This window comes from Seriola aureovittata, chromosome 9 (genome assembly GCF_021018895.1).
Source record: "Seriola aureovittata isolate HTS-2021-v1 ecotype China chromosome 9, ASM2101889v1, whole genome shotgun sequence".
NCBI classification, from domain to species: Eukaryota; Metazoa; Chordata; class Actinopteri; order Carangiformes; family Carangidae; genus Seriola; species Seriola aureovittata.
This window is the reverse complement of record NC_079372.1, coordinates 10,332,617-10,358,895: the sequence shown is the minus strand read 5'-3', so window position 1 is coordinate 10,358,895 and position 26,279 is coordinate 10,332,617. Positions and strand designations below refer to the sequence as shown.

At 43.2% G+C, this 26,279-nt stretch overlaps 1 protein-coding gene across 1 annotated transcript in view; it reads right to left on the bottom strand.

Moving 5' to 3' along the window:
- Window positions 1-25,142, bottom strand: part of plxnd1 (plexin D1) — a 61,946-nt gene extending 36,804 nt beyond the window's left edge. The window contains exons 1-12 of the mRNA XM_056384572.1: window positions 23,711-25,142; window positions 21,597-21,773; window positions 18,069-18,200; window positions 17,238-17,338; window positions 12,470-12,599; window positions 10,850-11,027; window positions 10,481-10,589; window positions 5,079-5,178; window positions 3,535-3,633; window positions 1,877-1,966; window positions 1,454-1,562; window positions 202-359 (exon numbers count right to left, since the gene is read on the bottom strand). Coding sequence (XP_056240547.1) covers window positions 202-359; window positions 1,454-1,562; window positions 1,877-1,966; window positions 3,535-3,633; window positions 5,079-5,178; window positions 10,481-10,589; window positions 10,850-11,027; window positions 12,470-12,599; window positions 17,238-17,338; window positions 18,069-18,200; window positions 21,597-21,773; window positions 23,711-24,925 — 2,598 coding nt within the window. The 5' untranslated portion in view covers window positions 24,926-25,142. The remainder of the gene's footprint in view (window positions 1-201; window positions 360-1,453; window positions 1,563-1,876; window positions 1,967-3,534; window positions 3,634-5,078; window positions 5,179-10,480; window positions 10,590-10,849; window positions 11,028-12,469; window positions 12,600-17,237; window positions 17,339-18,068; window positions 18,201-21,596; window positions 21,774-23,710) is intronic.
- Window positions 25,143-26,279: the final 1,137 nt, after the last annotated feature.

The following is a 26,279-nucleotide window of genomic DNA, read 5'->3' as shown; positions in this document are numbered from 1 at the left end:
TGCCTTAATGAGACTCTATACAAACATTCCCTCAGCAGCTGACACTGGACAGACAGGGCTTGGGGGCACCACGCCATGTGAGTGACCCCATGATTCACCATTTTATGGCTGGAAAATAGAGCCTGAAGGCTACAACAAAGAGGTGGGGGTTGTATAAGCATTTGTAGTCCAAAATCATGCATGTTAAACATCTGATCTTACCTTGTTGATCTCGGGAGCTGGACATTGATCCCTGATTGGCTGGCAGTCAACCCGCGGCTTGCAGCTGTTGTCACACCAACCGCAAAGGTGGCCCTGATCCTCCCGGCCCCAGCACTGGGAACAGTCCGAGCTACCTACTCCACAGTTATACACCTCCACTAGAGGGAGATGGGAGGTAGGGGGGAGAGAGAGAGAGAGAGAGAGAGAGAGACATTTAGTGCGTTTGCCCTGTCAGGTTAACTTAAGGTGCTGGGGACTTCTAAGATTATTTTATACTTTATATGAACCATATGGGCTGCATGCTCTAAATAAACAGCATAAGAATTTGCAAGATGATATATTAATGGCTATAAAAATAAACCAGGAAAAAAGACAGCTAGTGGGGTGGAGGGGAACAAAGCCAGTGAAAAACAGATGATTGCGTTCATGTTCCAATGTGCCTCCCAGGGAGAAGTCCCATTTGTATCACTGCATGTGCATCTGCGCATGCAGTTGTGCACATATTATAGTGTCTATGTTGCTGCACGTGTGTGATAAAGAGTGTGATGTTTTGAAATGTGATGACTCTGTATGTTATGAAGCGACTGTCTTGTCCGTTAACAGAGCACCTGGCAGCGGCCCAGGGCTGTTGTTCACATGGTAGACACATGGACTGTGAACAACACATCTGGGACTGGGATAGGCAAGGACTGGCTTGTAGCTGCACTATGGACAACATGCCAAGTTCAACAATTTGCATGCCACGTTTCATCATCTCACTGTTGTCATGGAGCTCAAACTGTATTTGCAACAATACATGCGAACATAGCTCGTAAGAGGCATTGATAACACCTTAAATTGCAGCTCTCTATGTTCTATAATCATTATGTGTAATTAGACGCTAGCAGAATATGATATTATGGCAAATTACTAGTTGCTGGCAAATTATGTGTTGTAATACACAAACTGCTATTATTGCAAGTGAAAGGCAGCCTAACACTGTTTGTCCCTGTAAGCGATTCTTTATTTTTCTCCAGGTTTAATCAAATCCACAAATCTCATCAAAAAAACATCCATGCACAGGTGAAATGCATTCTGAGAGCAACGGTGGCAGCTATATCAGATTTTTTTTGTCTTGTTTTTTGCTGCCATCTAATTACACTGCAAATACCAGAGAGCTGAGCAAACAGCTCAAGCGTAGCAGACGGCAATTGTATTTTTTAATCTGTTTTTTTATATACACATCTACAAAACCATGGGTGTAACATCTTACCTTTCATTGGCTGAGGGCTGTCGACAAAAACATCCCTCCCCTGTCCACTAAAGTGTCCTCTCCTCCTCAGGTTGAGGTGGTAAATCTGACTCCTCTGATTAGTGGACAGCTACAAGGACATAAAGGTAGGTGGTACAAGTAAAACTGCTTGTACTCTGCATCTCCTCAGTGTGTATTGTGTCTAATTTTGCCTCCACATGCTCACTCTTGCTTCTCTAGATAATAATGGGTTCTCATTCAGCGTATAAACAAGGGTTAAAAATGATTGTGATAAAAACAACTTACAAACACAGCTTACACCTGACAATAATCAACACACTGAACCAGTAAATGCACAGTAACAGAAGGAGGAATGAACAGATCTTTATTCAGACTTGGCAAATTGACTAGTTATTTGTGGTATAGGTCATTGTCTATACTTACTGTCACTCCTCTGCACTTGACAGTCGAGTTGTTCAGCCAGGTAGCCTCATATTGCTGCTCTGTCCCAAAGTCACACTCCAGCTCCTCCCCCTGTCAGGCAAAGCACATATTTTAAACAATAGGCATTATTTCAACAAAAAACAAGTGAGCAAACTTTGATCGTATGCTGTTCTCAGAATGATATAATCGCTGCTTTAGAGAGCTGGAGACAGTTTCTGCTCCTTCAAACATGTCTGGTAACAATTGACAACCCTGAAAAAGTATCAGGAATCTGGAATAACCCACAATAATTGTCCCTGCCAGGAAAAGAGGCAATCTATTCGAAATTCATATTCATAAACATCTGGGCTCCCACACCTCAGCATGTCATCTGGGAACCAGAGTAATGAATATGAATGTATTCTTCATAAAATGAATGTCCTGAGTTTAAGAGAGAAAATATATGTTAAGGTAAGCTAAGATAGGTTAGAGCAGTAAAGGACAAATACTTAAAGTGGAGGAAACCATTTGTCTGTGAATCCAGCCAACTTAAATTGGTCGACTTTGATCGCCCTCTCCAAGACTTTGCTATTTCTCTGTGCTTTTTGACACCAGAGAACCTTGATTTTTCTTGCATCTGGCAGGTTCTTTTTTCCAGACAAACTCCAACATACCACACTTCAAAACATTCCCCGTTCTTATGTTCAGTCTGAGATCTAATAGACACAGCAAGACAAACATGCAAGAATCTGCTTTTTGTGAAATGTTTCCGTAAGACTGTTTATCACAGTTCTGTCTAAATAATTTATTTTAAGTTTGTCCTTTTAGTAAAAGTGTGGGAACCAAACCAAACTTGACCACACATTCCACAAGGGTCTGAGTGATGGCAACGCTTTTGAGCGAGAACGAATGACTGACACCACGTTTCCTGCTCTGTTGACTTGCCGACAAGATGAAGACATTATTCAAACAACATCAGCTTGTATAAACGCTCATAAGAAAGAGTAGTATGAATGGCCAATTACATTAAGGCTGCGTGTCACATGTGTGAGTTTGTATATGACTCAGTGTCTGTCACCATAGCAACACACCAGGAGAGGGCTTGAAAGGCCTGCCAGGGCTGGGCATATGTGACTGACCACACCTGGCAACTAGTCAGCACTGGAATTTTCAGAGGATCCCAGTCGTGTCCTTATCAGTGATGCAGGATCAGCGTCTGACTCGCCCAGCGTGGATTAAGCATGAGAATAGGAGTTTAAAAAACTGATCTGGAAGGACTAGCTGAATTTAAAATGAACACAAGCAAATAAAGCTCCTGCAGCGTGTGCTGCCTCAGACCGACTGCATAATGTTCACTGTGCTGACGAAGACACGACTCAGCTAGTCGCAGTGAGATACCACAGGCATGTTGCGTCCAGACAGCTGAGCAGCGAGCAACATAAGCATAAAGACACCCGCTCATTTTTCACTTGCATCTTTGTCTCACAACATGGAGATCGCCCAAACTCAAATTTTTGGTCGTTCATTGACCCAAATCACAGCACACAAATATCCATCTGTGTTTAACTCAGCTTGAAGCAAACGCACCATATGTTTCAGTTTTATTCCAATCATTTTCACAACATGCATTTTGGACAAGGTCCAAGTTCAGCTCTATAGCTGGAGGCTGTCTGCCATACCTCCTGGATGTTGCTCAGGGATAAGGTGAAGTCCTGGGCCACTTCTGATGGTGATGGAGGAACCTCTGAGGCAACCAGGCTCGGACAGGAAGCGGCATTCTGTGGTGAGGTGGTTTGTAGGGGCAGGAAGTGACATACAGTAGTTAAAGAAAACAATGGCTCCTCTGCACACATCCGCAACCCAAAATACCTGTCCTGTTTATCTGGAGGAGGAGGAAATGAGAGGGTGAAGTCTCGCTCTGAGGGAAACAACAATAGCTTCAAATAGAGGGACGATGAGGGATTAGAAAAACAGACCCACCGGACATTGATGGGCTCAGCAGAACAGAAAAAAGTCCCCTCTCTTCTCCTTATGACCTACATTACAAAGACCTAATAAATTTTTTGGATGTTTAAAGAGAACCTTAATTTTATATAAATGAAAGTGACTTAAAAAGAACGAGCCTCCTGTGCTTTAATGAGTTTGTCTTTCTGTATCTTGGGATCTGAAACAGCATGCCTGACTAAGATTTATTGCATTTGCTTAAAAAAAAGGCAATGATGTCTTTATTACCTCAGTTGTTTAACAAACAGCATTCCTTCCCTGTTTAGGGGGTCTTGTGATAGAAAGCTGAGCATTAAACACTTAAATCAGCTGCAGTTGACCAGCAGCTGACCAGAGGACTATGGCTCACATCGTCTCCCCTCTAAATGGGACCAGTGGCGTGGCTAGACACGGTCAGACCCCCACCCTGGGGGCCAGAGTCTGCTGAGAGGATGTCCATACACACAGCTCATGGGACCTGGCTGGGCAATAAAACTTTGGAGGGAGGAGGAATAATGTGATGGCTGACTTAGTCTTGATGTTGTCAGGAACACGCACAATAGCCGGTGGTATCTGGGGAGCTTTAATTGGTTTCAATGAAGCTGTACTAGTTTTGGAAACATTTATCAGTTTCACAGCCGTTTCATAAGCTTGTGCCAGGCCTTTTACATTATTTAGTTAGTTTGATTTTCAGAGTACTTTACACCCTCGTGGGGCTTTACATTGCCAAACATACCTACACAATACATTTGTACAGTAACCTACTTAAAATGAAGTGATATATAAAACGGTTACTGAAAATGTAGGTGTAGATTTATCTCTTAGCAGGCAACAAGCAGTCTTGACATTTAATAATAATTCCCTACAAAAATAGGGCCACAGCTAATCTAACTTCCCACATGCTGAGATATCAAACTAAACTGCCAAACAGTGAAACTTTGGAGGAGGTCAGAGGAAATTTAAAATGGTACATTACCCTGTTATGTCTCTGTAAAACCACAGTCTCCTGAGATTTTATAGTTGTTTTCAACATTTCTACATACTATAGTTGGGACACTTGTACCCTGAATTACCACATGATTGCTCTTGCCTAACCCGTCTGGACTCAGATCATTACAGCACACTGGGAGATGTTGGACAACAGAGTCTGGATTATGTCAGAGGCTTTGACTTGTGGGATCTTAATGTTATCAGATCCTCCAGACGTCTGTTTGGTTGATGGATTAGAAGCATTACTCACCTCTAGCAGATTGTTCTTTGACTCATCTTTACTGGAGACACAGAGGTGGTTCTCTTGGTCCCAGTAACACTTCCACCTCGTGCTCAGGCAGCTCACACATCTGACACAGATGGAGACACACACACACACATACACACACACACACACACACACACACACACACACACACACACACACACACAAACATGGAAAGGGTTGAGAAACAAGGATCAAATATTGGAAAATCTGGCATGTTCCGTTCCCTGTATCACCCTCTGATCTGTTCCCATGCAGGAAATACATATTTTTTCAAAAGCTGAGAATGTGGCTGACTCTGATTCATTTGGAGTGTAATACAAATGGAGAAGCCAAACTGATTACAGGCATCAAAGTTGAGCTTTAATAAAAAGGAAGTGATGATTAGTCACAGTAGCAGACACATCCATTCCTCAGTTACAACACAGTCATTCTGGAGGTCAAACAGGGCCAAATCTGCTAAGATGAAACAAGGCACTTCTCTATAAACACTCAGACTGGTAAATGATGGTGATGATGTGTGTATGTGTGTGTGTGTGTGTGTGTGTGTGTGTGTGTGTGTGTGTGTATGCTGTCTCCTTCATTTCTATCTATGTGAGATCCATTTAGACTTCAGCACCGCCTAAAGTGATGACATTTTGAGTCCATCGGCAGCTTAATACTCCCTTCAATTCATGCTCATTTGTCCAAGACATGCCCTCATATATGGCTCAAAGACAGACCCCCTTTATAAACTGCTGGGTGGCAGTGACTTGTGGTGAGTCTAAAAGATGAAAATGTCTGTGTTTGTGAAGTGAGGGCTTTCTCCTCAAGTTCAAAGGGATGTTTGATGGTTAGGACTCGGTTTAAGGTTTAAGTCTGGTGATATCATATATTTTTCTTATAGTCAACAAATTCCATGAAAAGACCATAACCGACAATGAATTGGTCCGTCTAACAAGTGCTGCCTGTGTACTCAAACACTGACATAGATAATTCCTCTACGCTGTAGAACTCTTGATGTCCATAAGCTATCAAACACATCAACTGTTTCTTCATTATGATGAACAGCGACATTGTTAGTTTATTATGACTCAACCCCACATTTACTGTTTACCTGCTATAAATACTCACTTCTCTTATAGCAACATTTGCTAAAAACTGCAGTTCCCAGCTGTGTCAGGAAATTACTTTGCTTTTTTTAAGTGAAAGTTTATATTTGTAACCAGTTTTTGAAGATTTATGTCTTAAGTAGGAACAAATGGGCGTGGCACTGAGAGCCAACATAAACAGGTCTGAGACAGGAATAATGACGTGTGATTTAATGACAATAACACAAATATATAATATCAGCAGCCTTGTCTTGTAAAGAGACACTATATAACTGTTGAAAGAAGAAACAACACATTCTTCTTGCAAATGAAAAGTTGAATTCATAACACACACCTCTGCTCAATTCGGTACACACAGGGGTCTAATCGTTACAACCTCACTTGGTCTGGTATGACCAGTCACGTATGGTGGCTAATGTTAGAAAAACTGAGTACTTTTGATATTCTTACACTATGTTATTTAGTGCTTATCATCCCATGAAATCCCATAAAAGACACAGTGTCACAGTGGCAGCTAAACTCTCTTAATCTCTTCTATTACTTTGTTGTGATTTGTGTGATCTATCCTTTAAGACACAGTAGTTGTTCAGGTTAGATGTGTAGGAGAGATGATAAAGGGCAGTGTTTAGGGGAATGGGTTGTATTCGTCTTTACTGTGGATGCAGTAGAAACGTCTGTGTGTGTGTGTTCCAGATAAACTACCTAATGTGGAACACCTCCAATGTACAGTGTGTCTGTGCGTGAGAGGAGTGTGTGTCACTGCATTGCCTCCGGGATGAGACAGATGTCCCACACTAGGAATGATAGCGCCTCTGGTGATAGCAGCACTCTTGGGGGGGGAGAGAAGTGGGTCTAAGAGGATGCAGAAACATGATTGAAACGTGTGTATGTGTGTGTGTGTGTGTGTGTGTGTGTGTGTTCTGATTAGAAGCAGACACCCCCCTCAAGGCTCATATCAGCTGCAGCTTTTCTGTTTTCCCTCCCTGACTCCCTTTCTGTCTCACTATAACACCTATACCCCACCACCCCTGCATGTTCACACACACACACACACACACACACACACACACACACACACACACACACACACACACACACACACACAAACGCACACACACACATAGATTGTTTGCACTCTCTCTCTCTCTCTGCTTGACCTAACACTGATAGTAAATACCCTATGACATAGCCTACCTCAAGTCATAATGACCATGCACACACACACGCACAAAAACACACTCACACACACACACATACTAAATACACAGTCAGGCTCACACTCTCAGGGCCTCTCAGTGGACACAGCGGTTAAACACACATCCTCAATCACGTCTCTGTCAAAGAGAAATACGTGCAGAAGAAAAGACCAGTTTCAGGGGGAGCGATAGAGAAGGACAGAACGATGGAAGCAAACAGACAGAGGCAGACAAAGAAAGAGAAAAAAAAAAGAAAGACACAAGGACAGACATGCAGAGCAAATAAAACACAGAAAGAGTGTGTGTTTGAGAGAGTGTGAGTGTGACCGAGAGACATAGCCAGAGCGACAGAAGCAGAGTGAGAGGGCAAGTTGGGTGGTTCGTCCTACTGGGCTGTCTGGTGACACTGGAATGCTCTCGTATGGTTGTCATTAGCACTTTGCCTAGTGACCACTTTGAGGAGGTCACGGGAGCGCTGTCTAAATACACTTACGCACAGACACAGTCACGCAGATTATCTCAAGAACACACAAACTGATTCAACACACAAATGTCATACTCTGAATGAAGACCTCTTACAGCTGAAACTTTCCTCTACATTGTTAAGGTGTTGTTCAAACTTCAACCAAGAATAATTGTGATATTTTGCCTTATTAATGATCTTTTTTTACCATATCTGTGGATGATACTTCCTTTCTCATGATGGCTCATTTAATATGTTTATCCCAAATTATTAAAGTAGCACTAGTTAAAGGAGTACTCCAGTGATTTAGCATTGCACTTTCATTAATTTGGTCAACTCACTAGAATCACAATTCAAAAAATAAAGGTTAAAATTGAAGCAGCGGAAGCTGAGATATTCTGAAATTTAGTATTGGATCCTACATTTCCCATAATGCAACTTAAGCCTTTAGACACTTCTTTACTGTTAAAAATCTTGTGTAAAACTAACAAAAATAATATATCAAGCTAATTTGTTTATTCATAGAAAATTTAAATATGAGTAAATTTGATTAGTTGATTGAAAGAAAATTAATTGGCTATAGACCATTAATTGATAATCGTTTGTCATTTTTCAAGCAAAAATTTCCTAACATTATCAAGTTCCCACCTCTCAATAGTGAGAATTTTATGCTTCTCTTCATCTCATGTGATAGTAAATTTTACATCTTTGGCTTTTGGACATTTTTCATGTTTTTTGAAAATTAATTAATTAATAATGAACATAATTGATGCATTAAACTTTGGTTTATTGTCCAGCCCTTTGGCAGAGTATCCACAGTTGTATCGCTGACATCATCTCACTTTGTTGTGTGAACTGTAATCAGCTCTGTTGCTAAATGAAAATGTCCTTCACTGAAATCAGTAGAAAATTAGTTTTTGCCCAAGGAATTAAATCACACACATCACAGACCACCAATTACTGCCATTAATGTCTAAAAACAGTCACCCATGCAGACAATATAAAAAATCAATCCAAAAACGTTTCAGCTTGAACATATAAACAAAAAACCTAAGTGATGGCTTTTTACTACGAAACACAAAACAAAGAGACTCCTCTCTCCTTCATTGAGGAGATGTAGCTCATAAGACTCTCCTTAGGGATTATTAAAAAAAAAAAAAACATCTTGAAGTGATTATAATCAGATAGAGTATAGCAGCTACGCAGTTTGCAGCCCATTGCTCATCCTGTGAGAATGGCACTTTGCTCATTATCACCTTCAACAAACCACCATCTAATTTCACACTCCTGGACCTCGCTGAGCACCGAGGCCATGTGCAAGTATTAGGTGGATTCTTGCACACATGTACCTGCAACTGCTGTGTTCACACTTCTAGGCCGCTTTGAAAAACTGAACAAAGAGGACACACCCAAATGGTTTCAATCTCAGGGAATCACACACACACACACACACACACACACACACACACACACACACACACACACACACACACACTAACACACACTATTGCCCATCTAAGCCTAAGATCTGCCCATCAGATAAAGTGGATCCTCTGACATGGTCCAACATGCAAGAGGAAGCCAGCTGGTGTGCCTCCAAGCATGAGAAAACCCTCTTTGTGACCGGGCCATACAAGTCGCAGTCCTTCACGAAAACAAACATCAACATGACCAGCCAGACACACATATCCAATTTCCTTTGGCTTAATGTTTACAGCATATTAATTCCACATTTGATCCTGTACTGAGAATCCCTGAGCAAGCCAAACACACAATAAGCCCTCCGAGAGGACGTGTCTGCAATATTTACTAACTGATGCCTAAATAGGAAGCAGGGGGGAAAAAAAAACAGAGAGGAAGACTTCAGGGACAGAGCAGAAAGGCCACTGAGACAAACAGAGTAGAGAAGCTTTGCTGTCTTTCACCTTCCAGCTATATGTGCGCATCTACAATGCCACAGAGACCTTAGCTGACATTTGGCTGATATTTGAGTGATACTATAGCTTGGCAGAGCTCTATATTTAGGGACAGCTACGATCATAGTTTATTGGTATTTAGATCTCATTAAGGAAGGTCTGTTTTGAGGGAACTTCTGTAAATCAAATAGCCAGAGGATGAAGGTCTGAGCATTGGTGGCAGATATACTGAGATCATGTGTATTACTTAAGTTAAAGTACTACTACCACAAAGTAAAAATACTCCATTACAGGTAAACTGAAATCCTTCTCAATTAAAGAACGGACAAATGACAAAATGTACTTAAATGTCAGAGGTTTGTGTTCCTCTTTTGTACTTGTACTTGAATAATGTGTTTGGTAGCGTACCATTTTGTGCCTAAAATAGTAATTTAAATTAAAGCATTTGAGAAGTTTAGAGGGGAACTGTCTCATTGGTGTGAACAAATCATAAAGATCTTGAACATGACAAGAAGCCCCAAATGGACAAGTTATTTTTGCCACTGTTTTTTTATAAACTTATCATAAGTTTTTTTTTTTGTCTGTGAAATCATCATCCACTAAGTGAATGTATTTGGAAGTGATGGCTCTCAATGATTCTGTATGTTGCCCAAGCATCACCAACGCTGAATAAATCAAGAATTTGAGATAAACAGTAACAACAATGGGATGTATGACTCACGACATCTTGGGGTGTATTGCTCCAGTCCTCTCGCAGTCATAGATGATGAAGCTCCCAGATACTACAGATGTGCCATTCACTTTTATCGCCACAGAAACAGTCAGATGATCTGGAGAATCATGTAAACAAAGCTGCATGTGTCAAGCATTCGAGATGATATCGGTGTCATAACACAAACTAGACAGCGAGGCGTCTTCTAGCTGGACTTTGAAAGATGAAAGGGGAAATTACATCTGTTGTAATATAGCTCAACATCTTGTAAATAATAAATAAAAAGAATCACATACTGTAACTGTACTTGTATTGTGTGGAAAAATATTGCTGGCAGCATTGGTGCACAGCCAAATGAAGGCCTGTTTGCAGTCTCACCTGTGCCAGGGAGGATTGGTTGGTAGTTTACTCGAGGGAGCAGGGGACAGGTCTGGATCTGAGCGGGACCGGAGTCCAGGTGCACTGTGGCAGCTGTTGAAACACCCGGCCCATATTCACACTCCACCCGGGAGCCGACCAGATCAGGAACACTGCCATTTATCAGGATTCCAACATCCTACGATAGGACCAGATATAGGTGCATGAGTATAAATAACTGCTGATCTCCATCTTAACAGAAATTAATTAGAAATTCAGTTCCACATGCCCACACATGTCTTCAAATCCAGTACAAGTACAGTTGAGGGCTTTGGTAGAGGGCAAATGGTGCTGGCATAACTTCAAGTTTGTTCAGGAGTTCAGGCAGAGAAATAGAAAAACTAAAGTGCAATGAAGAAACAGATGGCACGGTGCTAGATTCACATCTAAATCTGGCTATGTGATGAAGTATGACAGATGTATAATGAGAAACATAACACCTTTCTGACATGACTGAAATTTCAGCTAAATGATTTCAATGTGAGAAAAAAAAAAGGTGGGGTGTAGGCAGAGAGGAAAAGCAAGATGACATATTCTGAGGCTCAGCAGATACGAGCTGAAGTGAAGTGGTTGGTAACATGTGCTAACAAGTCTTAAAAATCTGCTCTATTGTTCATTGGAAATGATCATTTCCTGGCTAAGGCCCTAACTTCCTGCCTGCTGCTTCCTGTTTGGGGAGACAACCTTGAGCTGAGCTTCCTGTGACTCTGCAGGATGCCCGTGGATCAGGCAGCTGGTAGATCTATTACAGACCAGCCGAAATGACCTACATAGCAAGCAAATATCCACAATTAATGAACCAATTAATGACCTGTCGTCTCTCAGCCTCATCTAATTATGAGCTGTAATTAAAGGTCAAATATATTCCAAGTGTCAGAATTCAGTGAGCTAATTATCACATTGTTATTATGCTTCTGTTACACGATACACTGACTAGCGGAAATGATTGAAAACAACAGTTTACGTGCTATAGCACCAAGTATGATGCAGGCGCTCCTTTTACCAGGATATATCATCCTGCCAGCTTTGATTAAAATCAGACTGGTGGTGTGATGTAGCACTCAATATCTGACAGTTTCTCTGTGTCCCAAATCCATACTCTAAAAGATGTAGGTGAAGTGTATAAAATGACAGATTGTGAAAGGTGTTGCTCTAGTTTATTTTTCATTTGTACTGCAGAAACTCATGCGAAGGTGACTGAAAGTTACTATCTTCAGTCTATCTATCTATCTATCTATCTATCTATCTATCTATCTATCTATCTATCTATCTATCTATCTATCTATCTATCTATCTATCTATCTATCTATCTATCTATCTGTCTGTCTGTCTGTCTGTATATCTGTATATAGTGGAGGCAGCTGCAGCAGCAAACAGTGTTGGCATGACTTTATCAGCAGGGTAATAATAATAGTTTGTATAATAATAGTGAATGGTGTCGGGGGTATGCAGGTGGTCACGAGAGATCTCATTTCATCAGCTTTAAATACACTGCCCCCACTGACCATAATAGCAGTTATGTGAATATGACCAATGAAAAGGGTTTGATGGCAACAACAACACGAAAGGACTTCATGTTACCTTGATGTCTGCAGAGATGCTGATCTCTGGGGGTGTCAGGGTCATGGACGGACACTGCTGGGGGCCTTCACCCATGCTGATCCAAGAGCGTGCCAACAGCCCCCGGGCGCACTCCTTCTGGATGGTACATCTGGACAGAAAGTAACAGAGTGAAAGTTAATAAGTTATATCTGGCTATATCATATTTATCTGATCATATCTATGATATTTTGCTTGAGATTAGATTGCAGCTCAAAGAGACTTCATTATTATCATTTTTGGAGGTTTTCTGTACCATATATGTATGTTATGGTAAATTTATGCTGAAAAAGCCAAGAAACCGACATCCAGATGTTACTGTAGTGGCCATCCTCACATTCCGTAGTTAGCCTGCACAGAAAACTTGGCTGCAGCTGAAAAGTTGGCGAAACCTTTAGATTTTCCATCAGCACATCTGTGCCATATCAGATTATGATGATCTATATAGAAATTGCTTGTCAAAGCTACAGCTGGTAATCGAGACCCAGTCAGCCACTGGACTACCACACTGGAGTGTGAATGCAGAGTTTTAGGGTCAACATTTTATCCTTTGTGAGGAGAGCACGAACTTTTGTGTTTTCACTTCATTTCAGGACTTGACGAATTCTCACCGCTGGGTTTCATGGTCTGCTTCCCACAGATTTATGAGGTGCTCTGGTCTCCTAATGTCACATTCAGACCTCGGCTGTCAGTTTGTCTGGCTCAACACAAGAGACTACTTGACTCTAGGTCACACGCATTGCTATGGCAACCCATCCCACAGGCACCAAGATCAGGGGCCAGTTACCGATACTTGAATAAAAAAAACTACTGATTCTCCATGTTTGGTCCAATAGTGCATCCATGAATGTGTTTGTTTGTGTAGACATGTATAGAGCATACAGTGTGTATGTCTGTCTCTGTGTGTGTGTGTGTGTGTGCGCGCACGCGCCTCTCTGTGAGTATAATGTATTTGTATGACAGAAGCATTCACAAAACAAGGTGGCCCAATACTCTGACTTCTGCTTCACTAATTTCAGCAGTCGTTGGCACAGACCTCAGTTCATCTGCAGTGCACACTGGAAGGACAAAGTGACCTCAGAGAAAGGAGAAACCAAACAGGCCCCATTTAGCAATGTCCTAACACGCCACATAATAAGTTTGGCGCATCCCACTTCCCTCGCACGTTCGCAGTTGTTTTAAAATAAAATGCGTGTCTGTGTGCCCGCTAGTCTGTAAATGTGAGCATTTGTGTCCAAGGAAAGTGAACGTCCAGATTCTCAGTCCCATTGGCACTGATGGACTGAGAGGGGCCATGAGGTCAGCTGCTGAACTAAAAATAGAACTGAGTGGCTCTGGAAGCCACACAAAAATCCCCTCAACACAAACAAACTCATAAACTCTGAACACATTCTCAGGAAACTCAACAGTCCCACTACAGTGTTTGTGACTGATTTACAGATAATCAGTCTGATATGCTGAAATTGTATTACTTGTTTAGCTACTGATTTAATTTTCTTTTTGAAAGCTGTATTTTGATTGTTGCTCAGTTTTGCTTGAAATGAGTTATACCTGAGTTCCAGTATAGATACTGAAATGATCCAAAATGATCCATACAGCTTTTCAGTTGGTTGGTCCACGACTTTGGTCTAGACTGAACTGTGTCAACAAAAGTTGTGACACAAAAGTTTCTATAGACATTCATGGTCCCCAGAGAATGAACCAACACTTTGGTTTATGACCAAATACATGTAAAACTAAGGACATTTTGTACTAATTAGCAAATATTTGCATGCTAATTTTGCTTAAATAAAACGGTGAACTTGGCAAACGTTAGTTACTTGCGGATCACAGTGAGAATGTTAGCAGGCTGATATCGTGGCTGTAGCCCAAAACAAATTCTGGTTCATTCAACAAATCACACCAAACTTCTCAAACAAGAACTGAAATAAAATAGTATGATAATAAATAGCACAAGATAGTACGAGATTAACAAAACCATGATCTAAAGTATTCAATGACTTTTAGTACTGACACATTTAAATTACTCATTCAAAAAGTATTGAACTTTAATAGCCCTGCCCTATCTTTGAGATTGCAATTGCAAACATATGTGATCTGGGCTGTTTTGAGATATACTTTGAAACACAACTTCCTCTTGGGTTCCAATGGGTCCAATGTGCCTTCCTTGTTTTCCATGAAGAAGTATATATTTAGATTATCCAGTAAACTCCAGATTTTATCTTTAAGTACTGAATACCTCAAAAATGCCACTTGGTATAAACTGAAGCGGGCATCCAGGAAACTTCATCTTACCATCGCAAAAGAAAAAGACATGCAGACGCAGATGAACATCAACAAACAGCATGTGAGTTGTAACAACTGGCCTGCAAATGCACTAAATCACTCACATAATTATATTTCTTCCTGTCTCTGTTATTTTCTATTTGTTCCTGAAATGCAGTCATGACTTGCCTGCTAACTCAAACAACAATTTGATCAAGCGCAGCAGTGAGGAGTAATAAATTCAAAAACACTTATCTTTTTTTCACAGCAGACGTACACATAGACACAAAGATTCTCCTCACCTGCTTCACAGCAACATGCTGACTTTAAAAGCTTTTCAAACAGTTCCTTAAACTAAACACAGTCAATATATGCAGCTAAAATATGACCCGAGAAAACTCATCACCTCCTAAGTGTCTGTACGTCAGATAAGGTGGGAAGCCAGTGAGACTGTCAAACAGCAGGAGAACATATGAGCTTCAAACCACACACACAGACACAGGCACGCACAAAGTCACTGTGAGACAAGCACATGCAGATAGGCACGATAATTTGTGAATAGCAAAGACTGCACATGACGCATAATTTGATTCAAAGAAAGATATTAAAGTGCTTTCTTGTGACATGTGGCAGATTAAACCAGCTCCAGCATGAAAAAAAGTGATCGAGGTCTAAGCTTTATCTCTAGCAGAGGAACTAGCTCTCTCATTTTCAGACAACAGCGCAGACTCCAACAAGCGAACAGACGTGTTTTCATGCTCTCTCTCTAAGATGCAGACGTGCTGGGAGACGTCAGAGCTATGCATAAAATCAAACAGACACACACAGAGACAGTGGTGGCTTCACAGATTTTAGATAGTTCTCTAGTGGTCCTTTTTTTCCCCCTATCCTCAGTGTCTGTAGTTGTATCAGACAGCGGGGTGATGGAGGACACCATCCACCCACACATATCGACCCCCTGATCCCCTGGGCTCTGAGGCCACAGCACCAGCGCTGCAGCCAGCATGACTGGCCAAACAGTGCATCAAACGCACAAATACACACTCATGACATCAGCTCCCTGGCCTTCGAGAGCCAGACAGCGACACACATTCACGCTGACACTTACACACAGGCTTACACACTTTGACATTTCTTTGTCAAAAGAACCAGTGTGCACTCTCCCTCCCACCACCATCATCACAATCAACGCTCCTTTGTAGAGGGGATAGAGAGGAGGACATGGGCACTGGGGGAAGAGGAGGGACTAGGGAGACAGTGAGGGAGGTTGAGAGAGGGATAACTAAATTCACAAAGCTACTGGAAAATATGAGGGCAAGAAAGGAAAAAAAAGGAAGCCAAAGACAGAGAGAGAATCACATGGGTAAAGAAAATGCAGTGAAGCGAGAAAGGGACTGGGATAAAGAGACGACAGATAGACAAATAAGGAGAAGAGACAGGGAGATGACAGCAAGACAGCCTGACCACACACACACACACACACACACAAACACACACACACACACACACACACACACACACACACACACACACACACACACACACAGACACACAAACACACAACTCTCATCAGTTCCACTCTTCCAGCTCTGAATGGCCCCTGGCAATGCCAGAGCCTCCAGAGCTGCAGCACAACTCATCACAAAATTCACTATCTCATCTGATCTGCCTTAATCACCAAGTAACCAACCATCTCTCTCTCTCTCTCTCACACACACACACACACACACACACACACACACACACACCAACACGCAGACAAACAACACCCAAACAAACAGAGCTCGACACCACACATATTCTTCCTGAAAGCCAGTGAGCACAGAGCCAGAAAGCCAGTCCTGACAGAACCACATTAATCACAGTGTGCTCTCGCTCGCTCACAGTAACACTTTGGCCAAGTCACTCCTCGCTGGGCGCTCCCAGCCTGTCACTCCCTCCCGAAACGACCAAAGAACCAAGAGACCGCTCCAAACAATGATGTTACTCCCCAGTCTGAGCACTAATGAAAAGCAATTCCAACTCGATCCAGCAAGAGCCTTCCAACCCAAAAACACACACTGTTACTGCCAAGACTCATTCAGCCCAGCGACATTTTGAAACTGAGAATGAGGATGATGAAAAGGAGCAAACAAGTCTCAGTGGTTTCACTGATTCAAACGCTAAAAGTATCAAAATGACAAGCTCAAATCATTTTATTAAGCCATCAATCTGATCTTTTGTTGCTTCAATAACTTAAGTCACTCATATAAACAGCTCCAGCTGCTTTAATACAGACAGCAGACATGTTCACATTTTCTCAGGATATTACGTCAAAAAGCATGTGGCATTTGCGTGACACCAAAACGTATGATAGTTTGATTGAATTATGTCGTACTGGCAGCAGAGGAGAGAGAACGAGGCGAGGAGAGTTAACTGGATAGACAGAGAGAGGGAAACAAAACCTCTGTGTGTGTGTGTGTGTGTGTGTGTGTGTGTTTTGTACCTGTTCTCCAGAGTGCACCAACCACAGTGGGCGTCACCTGCTCCCAAACAGTCACTGCAGCTCTTCCACTGGTCACATTCTGCCACTTTCACCCTCAGCATCTGAACATCACAGCACAAAGACAAAGCAGTTACATCAGTTGCAGTCAACAGTACAACAGTATAACATATGTAACATACAACAAGATTTCAGTCCTGGTTGATCTGGTGACATATTTGGTTACTAGTGGTATCTGAAAGTCTGGTTTCATACTACATGTCCCAGAATCCTGGAGACAGCAAACACTCTGTGAGCAGATATTTTGTCATGAATACAACAGAGGAGCATTCTCACATCGTAGGTAAATGGAGGTTGGCAGTTTGAGCTGACAAAGTCATGAAAATCTTATGGATTATTACTTTAAAGTAAAGTGTTACTAATCACGTTACATGTTGCATTCCAACATGCTTTGGATGATCTTGTTTGCCACTTCTGTGTCTGAAAAGATCTTTATCTTTATCAGTGTGCATGTCAAACCATCAGTTCTTGCACACACCACAGTCAACTAACAATCAGATGCTTCTTGCATTGGACAACAGAACTGCTGGAGAGGCAGCCACATCCTGTGCAGCAGTGAAACCTATTGTAGGTCTATACACGTGGGTATCTTTGCCAAATATGTGCAAGTGTTCAGCTAAATTGAGGTGAGGAGGATTCACCAGCTGTGAAATGAGGTCTGATTGTGGCTATTATGATCCTTCTTCATGCTGACATGAATAAATCAGTGGCAGAGGCAGTGAGAATCAACAAGCATCCTGAGACTGCAGTCTCAAACTTCAGCCACATTCTTACATGGTGAGAGGTCATGAGGTAAAGGAAGTTCCGGTCATTGGGGTCAAAAGTCATGATGTGGTGGACTGCCTCGCTGGCTGGCAGCTTCAGTGTCCAATGACTGGCCAAGGTCATGTTCGCCAGGAGGGTCAGCTGTGAAGAAGAGCAGAGGACACAGGTTGGATGGCGGCATTGGAACAGATGCAGAATAAATGTGTTAATTCAACAAGGAAAAGTCAACTGAGCTACTCTTTGCTTCACATCTCAAATACTGAGAATTGCTCAATATAACCACAGACGTTTTCTGTTCATCAGGTGGCTCAGTAAGAGCCAATCCGGGGTCATGTTCAGCAACACCTCAGAAGAAGCGGCTTCGTAAGTCACTTCTCCACCTATATATGTCAGAGGATTCATGGCAGCAACTTTCAAATCGTGCTCACACCTCTAACTTTGAGGCAACAGCTACCAACAATGAGCACTGATGTGTTTTAGCAAGATAAATGTATTATTCTATATGGAAACTGTAGCTCATCCAAATCTGAGCGAGATACACAAAACAGCACCAAAAGCTCTCATTGTTTATGAAATTAATGTATAAACAATAGCCGCCAGATTTAGTGAAGTGTGTTTGTCTTTTATTTCAAAGTATTTTTTACATGCTCAACCTTCTCAAGTATATTTTAGGAGGCCCTTTGTTCAAGCAATGTGCCTAATCTCGTTCCCCTAAAGCGGTGATTTATCTACACACTGGCCGTCCTACAACTCCAGATAATAAAGCGGGTGACATGTTCTCACGTACGCACAAACATATGCGCACACACAGACAGACACACACACACACACACACACACACACACACACACACACACACACACAGAGCTGCGTAGAAAAACAAACTGTGCTGAGTGAGACTTCCTGTCACGCAGACAGTGAAAGCTCTTATTTCTGCGATTTGTCGGGTCTCCCTTCAGTGGAGACATCCTGCCATCCTGAGGAACTGGCAAACTGACCAGCATCTGGAGACAAGCACGGGCTGTGTAACTTCTCCATCCGCTGAACACACAAACACGCTGTCACATGAACAGACACACACACACACACACACACACACACACACACACACACACACACACACACACAAGACAAAACCATCACCACCCACTGAGATGTGCTGGTTACTGTTAAACCAGAGCAGACAGAAGCTTAGTAAACCATTGGCTTGTGATGAGAGGCATTATCTCAGCCTCCAAATATCACTGTCGTTTTTGTAACAACACCACCCACCCACCCATTCACAAACACACACACACACACACACACACACACACACACACACACACACACACTTCTGCCTTGGAGATAGTAAGCAGCTGTGCTATGTCTTCACCCCACACCCCAGTGACTACAAACACATAAGCAGAGTGACACAGTGAGCAGCGAGTAAACAGCAGCCCACACACCTGGACAGGGAGCAGAATAAGGAGCAGGGAGGAGGAGCAGTGGCACAGTGCGCCACCAGGTCAACCAACAAAACACCTGCTGTACTGGCAGGTCGCTCTGACTCTATTCTCTGTCTATCTGCCTGCAGATGAAAGACCCTATTCAACCAAGGAGTGCTCAGCTGCTCTGCGCTCATTCTCTATGTGTGTGTGTGTGTGTGTTGTGTGTGTCTTTGTGTCTTTGTGTGTACCTGGGTGTAAAAGAGAGAGAATAAAGACAGATGGAGGTGGGGCACGAGAGAGAGAACAAGAGAGAAAGAGATAAAGTGTGTTTGTTTGCAAAATGAATCAAAGGGCCTTTTATATGAGAGTGAGTAAAAGAGAGGGGACAATGAAGCGATGAACTGAAGAGTGGAGGAGAGGAGTGACTGAGGGAGTAAAATTGGACAAGAGTGAGTGAGATAAAGGCAGACGCTGCGAGAGGCAGAAAATGGAAGTCAGCTGTAATGGGGAAGGAGAGACTTCATTAAAAAATGCATGTAATTACAAATTACTTCACTGAGGGCTCTCTCAAAGACAGTAAAAGAGGCCTAACTTAATCTCAACCACTGTTCCCCTGTGTTTAGTCTGAGCCAAACTCACAGTCAGAATCACATTACACACACTAACAGCACCATTAACCTCTGTAACAGCTCTATCCTCAGGGCACACACACACAAACACACACAGAGGCACACACTCACAGATGCTGCCACACACACACACACACACACACGCACACACACACGCACACACACACGCACGCACACACACACACACACACACACACACACACACACACACACACACACACACACACACGCAGACACAGATATAGATACACAAAGACAGAAAGACACGTAAACCTAAAAAGCACAGAGCATGTTGTTGCCCAAGGTCACCGAAAACACACTACTCTCCATATGTAACAAGGCTGACACACATGCTGAGAGAACACACATGTAGCACATAATCACAGGGTGCGCGCGTTCATCTGAGTAAACACGTGAAATCACTGAACCTCTTGCACTGGCCTACAGACAAAGTTAAACACCTAAAATCAGAGTCAAACCTGCAATCAAGCAAACTGACATACACAAACACACTCATACACACAGTCGCTTACACCAGCCCAACCAGTGTTGTGCATCTGGCATAAACCATCCAAAAACCAATTACTGCACGCTCAGCTGGGGCTAAAGAAGTACCATCATCTGGGGAGGAAAACAAGGAGCTTTTTTAGCGGGCCCAAAACACAACACCCCGTAGCAGAGTGGTTTTAATGTTGTAAAAGGTACCAGCCCATTGCAAAACAGTAGGGTCAGAAAGCTTTCAGAGTCAGTTTATGTTGTTCCCGTAGACAGCTGAGAAGAAGCTTGCGGCGCTCGCAGGCAGGTCGCTACTTAGCAAGCCCAGTCAGGGGTGACTAGGAATGTGGCTGAGAAAGAATTAAGGAATGCTGTTAATTAGACGGGAAAGATTTTCACAAGCTGGACCCACTGCAGATGCTCCAAAGCTGAGGTCGCAGACCAACGCACGGCAGGACTGAGTCATACGTCGTCAACCGACCTTGTTAAACAGCTTTCTGTTGATCTCTCAAACGAGTCAAAAGAGTCTGAGGAACATTAGTTCACATGATTAGGACTAGTAAATGGGCCAGGATGGGTTATGGATGAATGGGGGGGGGGGGTTGGGTGGTGACAGTGCTGAGAACCTATCAGATGAAAGCAGAAATCCCTGTTTGTTCTGCACGGGGCTCTGAGTGTTTCATCACACACCTACGTTTGGTTTATTGAAAGACTCAGCGGCCACATCAGAGCAGGACTATGTAACTGTTACTCTTATAGTTTTTCCAAGCTTGAGGGCTCAATCACATTAAAAATATTAACTCCATGACCATGCGCTGCAACTGCATTATTACCTGAGGTTAGTTTATAAAAGTTTCATTCCTTGTTCACTGTGCACTGATATCGTGTGTGTGTGCGTGTGTGTGTGCGTGTGTGTGTGTGTGTGTGTGTGTGTGTGTGTGTGTGTGTGTGTGTGTGTGTGTGTGTGTGTGTGTGCGTCTCACCTTGCGAAGTCGTCCACTACTGGTTCCTAGAAAAACCACAGTGTGGTTGTGTACATAGTCCACAGAGACTGAACTAAGGCCTGGGTATTCAAACAGAGGAATGGCCCTCAGGGGCCTCCGTAGGGCCAGAGGGTGCTGTAGGTGGGCCGCACCACAGTCCAGCTGCTCGGGCTGCAACTAGAACACGGACAAATGAGAGAGAGAGAGAGAGAGAGAGAGAGAGAGAGAGAGAGAGTTCAGTTCTCATCAGCTTTCATATAGGAGCACGCCATAAAGATTAGCAAACAGGGGAGAACAAAGCGCGAAAAGAGCGCTGTGTGATGAAAGTGAAGTGGAAAACAAGAAGTGATAGCAGCTATCACAATGGTGCTGCTCATTCTTCTAAATCACTTTTTAGACATCTCAGTGAATACTTGAAAAGGGCTTACAAGGGTCTTCAACACTCATAAGACTCTGCTTTCGTCAAATCCTCAGCAGGCAATGATAAAACATTAGTGCCACGCTTGGATGAGCACCAGGATCTATTGGGAATTCTCTGAATATTTTAGACCACGCAGAGGCAAAAAAAAAAAGAAAGAAAGAATTAAGCACAGTGGATATTTGTAGAGTCGTTTCCCACGGGCCCTTCTGCTCACGGAGTTGTCTCTCTTATCTCAAATTGTGTCTGGCTTTCCCTCAGTGCTGGCCTTCAGACTGTTGACTACAAAAAAGATCACATTTCAGCGGTCATGGCAACAAAAATGCTCAACTAAAGAAAGACTAACTTTATTCTGTGAGGAGTAAGTAGGTTGTAATACAGCGAGAGAGAGAAAAAATCTCCTCAAAACCACTTTGAACTGAGCACTTGTCTATCTCAGGAAAGGCCTGCGGGCCGATTGAGATAGGATTCAGAAAACTGGTCACGGGAGGATTGGCCCAGGGGCCACCGCCAACAAGGCAGTGCCAGCGAGGAGGGCAACTCTCTGACCCGACAGCACGGTGGTCGCGGGACAGTCTCCTTTGACCTCGGTTCTGTCAGTCAAAGCCACCATAGTTAAAAGCTGGAATTTCGCTGCATTCCTATGAGACTGTGCAAAGCCATCTTTGACAGCATCCATAAAACAGAGGGCGCAAATACAGTATAGAATGGCAAAGTTTCCTTAAGAGCAAATATTTTGTGTGGTATGCGAGTAGAAAAGCATGTAATTAAAAACACAAGATAATCTGACCGTGTGTTCATGACAAAGCTGCTATTTATTCACCAGCGCTGTGCTGAATTTTTGGCAGAGTTATAGTTAGAAGCAATCATGCAATAAAAAAATATATATGTCTGAGGTTTAAATGAAAAAAAATCCTACACTACTGACCCTTTCCTCTCTATATCTGATAAGACAGGGAGCTGCTGGATGTGAGAGGAGTCTCACCCTTCCCATAACCCTGGGTGTGGCTCTGGAGCATCTTTCCAACTATCATGACCTCTGCTCGTGACATGGGAGATCCTCTCTGCAAATCATGAGCCTCAGGGCTGAAGAGGATAACCGCTTGTAAGCATAAATGGAAACTGTCAGATATTTACAGCAGTCATGAGTGAGGTTTCCTTATTTCATACACCCTTAACAACTGCACTGGGCTGCAGCTTTCATAAATCAGACTGAGAAGCAGGTTTATTCGCCACATATGTTTAGGCATGCGAGGATGGAGGCTCTGGTTTGCAGAAGTAGAGGTCATAAAAAAGGGGGATGAATAAAAAATAAATAAAAATAAATTTCTTCATCTACAGGCTTTGTACAACAGGGATGTATCCATTTTGAATCCAATAATGTTTACAATAATTCAAACATAATAAATCAAAACATAAATGATATAATACCGCATCTTATTTTTTTTCAAACGGGTGGAAAATCTGTTGGTGAGATTAATAAATTGTCTGTTGTTCCCTTGCTGTAAATATTATTCTGCCCCCAAGATGCTGATTCTGGTTTATAGGAAACTTGAGTTAAGTGGAACTACCTCAACTAATAAATTTCTTCCCATTTTGTGTAATAAATTGAACTTTTAGACTAATACCACTTCATAAAATGAAATCACGGAATCAAAGTTTATGTAGAGTAAAAAAATAGATCTGTGGTCCTTACCACCAGGTTTCCCTTCTGAATGCAGGCTGCCCCGGAGCCCTGGATAACGCTGTCCAGCACTTGAACATCGCTGCTGGGAGAGTTGGAGCAGTTCCTGCGGCCTTGTCGGATCTCCTCCTCGATGTCTCCAAACTTGAAAGCGCACAGAGCAGACTTTCTGTCCGTCTGTCTGGAAAACACTCCGAACAGGTACGACTCTGAGACCTGCCCGTCGTCCGTGTGGACCTCCGCGGGGTACACAGACACCAGCCGGTTGTAAATGTTCCCGTTATATCCACACTGTAGAGGCATCTGGATGTAGGACTCAGTGAGCTTCCTGCTCTCCGGCCCGGAGGATTTTCGGGGGTTCTCTGTATCCAGACATATCCTGGCGAGGATGCTGTTGGGCTGACTCTCCTTGTGGCCCGTTTTCGCGTCATTATTGAAGGCGATATATGAGTAAGTCTTCTGAATGAAAGCGTGGACGAAGTTCAGCTTGTTTTTGGTTTTAACCTCTTGTTTGATCTTGAATACGTTATCCTCAGAAGGGTTAATGTCATAAGTGAAAAGTCGGGACAGATCCTTGACGTTCAGGGAGCGGATGGCGATCTCCGGGGTGTTTTCAAAGCGCAGGTCCTCCTTGCTGTGATTCTTGGGGAAAAACTGGGTACCAGCCCCCGTGTACGTGGCCCCGACGAGCAGCCGGGTGTTTCCCCCATGGCTCTTGAAGATGAGCCCGACAGTGGATGCGTTTGGGTGATTAGCAGCAATGTTGAGCATGCTGGGGAAAACAGTCTTCTCGCCCTGAGGTGGGAACTCCACCGCTATCTCCGAAATGTTATCCATCTTTCTGAGCTCACAGAAGCCTTGATACACGGATCCACACACCACTACGACCCCTTGCTCTCGGTCCAGTTTAAGGAGCTTGTTGTAGTTGTCAGTGAGGGATTTAGGATGCTCGCACGGAGCCTGGGGCAGCTGTGGCGCATGGCACAACAGGTTGTCCTCCACCGGCCCGGTCCTCTTCTCCACCTCGATGCTCAAGGTACCGTTCAGCTGGTAGACCGTGTTGACGGTGGCCAGGTAGACCTTTCTGGACACCGGGTCCACCACGAAGTTATTGGTCTGATTTGGAGACGTGAAAGCCTGTTGGATGTGCAGCGCGCTGGCACTCCGGCGCGTCTCCAAAGCCAGGACGCCGAGGAGCAGAACAGCTATCTCTATCGAAGGAGGCATTTTTCCTTCTGACCGGCTTCCGCGTGTTCTGTGCCGTGGGGTGCATTGAGCAAAGACAAAATTATGTGTTTGTTCCGACTGCGACAATCCGAGAGGAAAGGCTGTTTCCTGCTCAACGCCTAGACCCAGAATGACGCGATAAGCGAGTCGTGCTTCCTTTTTCAGGCTGCCTCCTCTGTCCCTCTCTGCCCACTGTGCTGCTCAGCAGCCTCTCTCCTGAAGCACTGAGTCACAATACCTCGTTCAGATTTTTATGATCTTTACACAATAGACTACTCGTGACAAACAGCTTGTTTAAAGTTGATTTGCTTATGCGCAATTTCTGGATAATGTCATACCCGCACAAATGTGACCAAACTTGTTACAAGCCATGTTTTATGTCCGGCTTATTCAACATCTGGGCCACGGATAAAGAATTATTAAAGTACATATTTAAAAGTAAAATTGGCTTTATTGTGGACAGGGGCGCTAACTCATTGAGGAGTGGCACTTCCTCCCTGTAATGCCACCTCCCATCTGTCAGGCCACTGTGTTGTGATCGATCACTCTACAATTATCAGACCTAATTTTACCCGAATGTTATTTTTCATTTGATCCATCTGCATTTGACACTAATTTGTTCGTGTCCAACCGCAAGATCGAATATTAACTTCATTTTAAACATGAATTTATCTAAGCTAGAAGGTGAACTCGTGGTGCCATATGAAGTTGTAATGACCATTCACTTTTCCTTTCAAGATGGGACACTTGATGAATCCCTGCCCCTGCGTGGTTCCGCTCATCTTGGGGTTAATGACGGGTCATCCTCCCACCTCCTGTGCTCCCCACTCACCCGGCTCTCACATTAGTTCTGCAGATCCGGAGGGTTCCGTTTTGGGCACATACGGCGCTGTAAGCACCGTGAAAGTGCTACCAGATGGGCACATCAGCACACCTTTCCGGTTTTTGACATTCACATCTATCCAACATAGCTTTCTTGAGCGCTTTACCTCATAAATATTCAAGCACAACACATGCGCCCCCACTCAAAAATGCACGAATATGGTTAGCATTTTTGTCTGTGGATGGAGTGTGCATATGCTCCCACCTCTGAATAGAAATGAATGATCCCTGGTAGGGAAACGAGCACGAATGTGTCAGACGCTGCATAAATCAGTTTGCAGGCGTGTTATCTCTGAAATATCATGCAATAATTAGAGTTGATGCTAAATCGTGCGCAATCGCTTGTGCCTATTTACTGTGGACTCCTCTGGGGACAAACTCACTCTCTCCTCTCGCGGCTCCCCCAGTCACCACTTGCAGCTTTCAGCAGGGCAGATAAGTGCGCCCCGTGTTTACCTTGGCGCACAGCCAT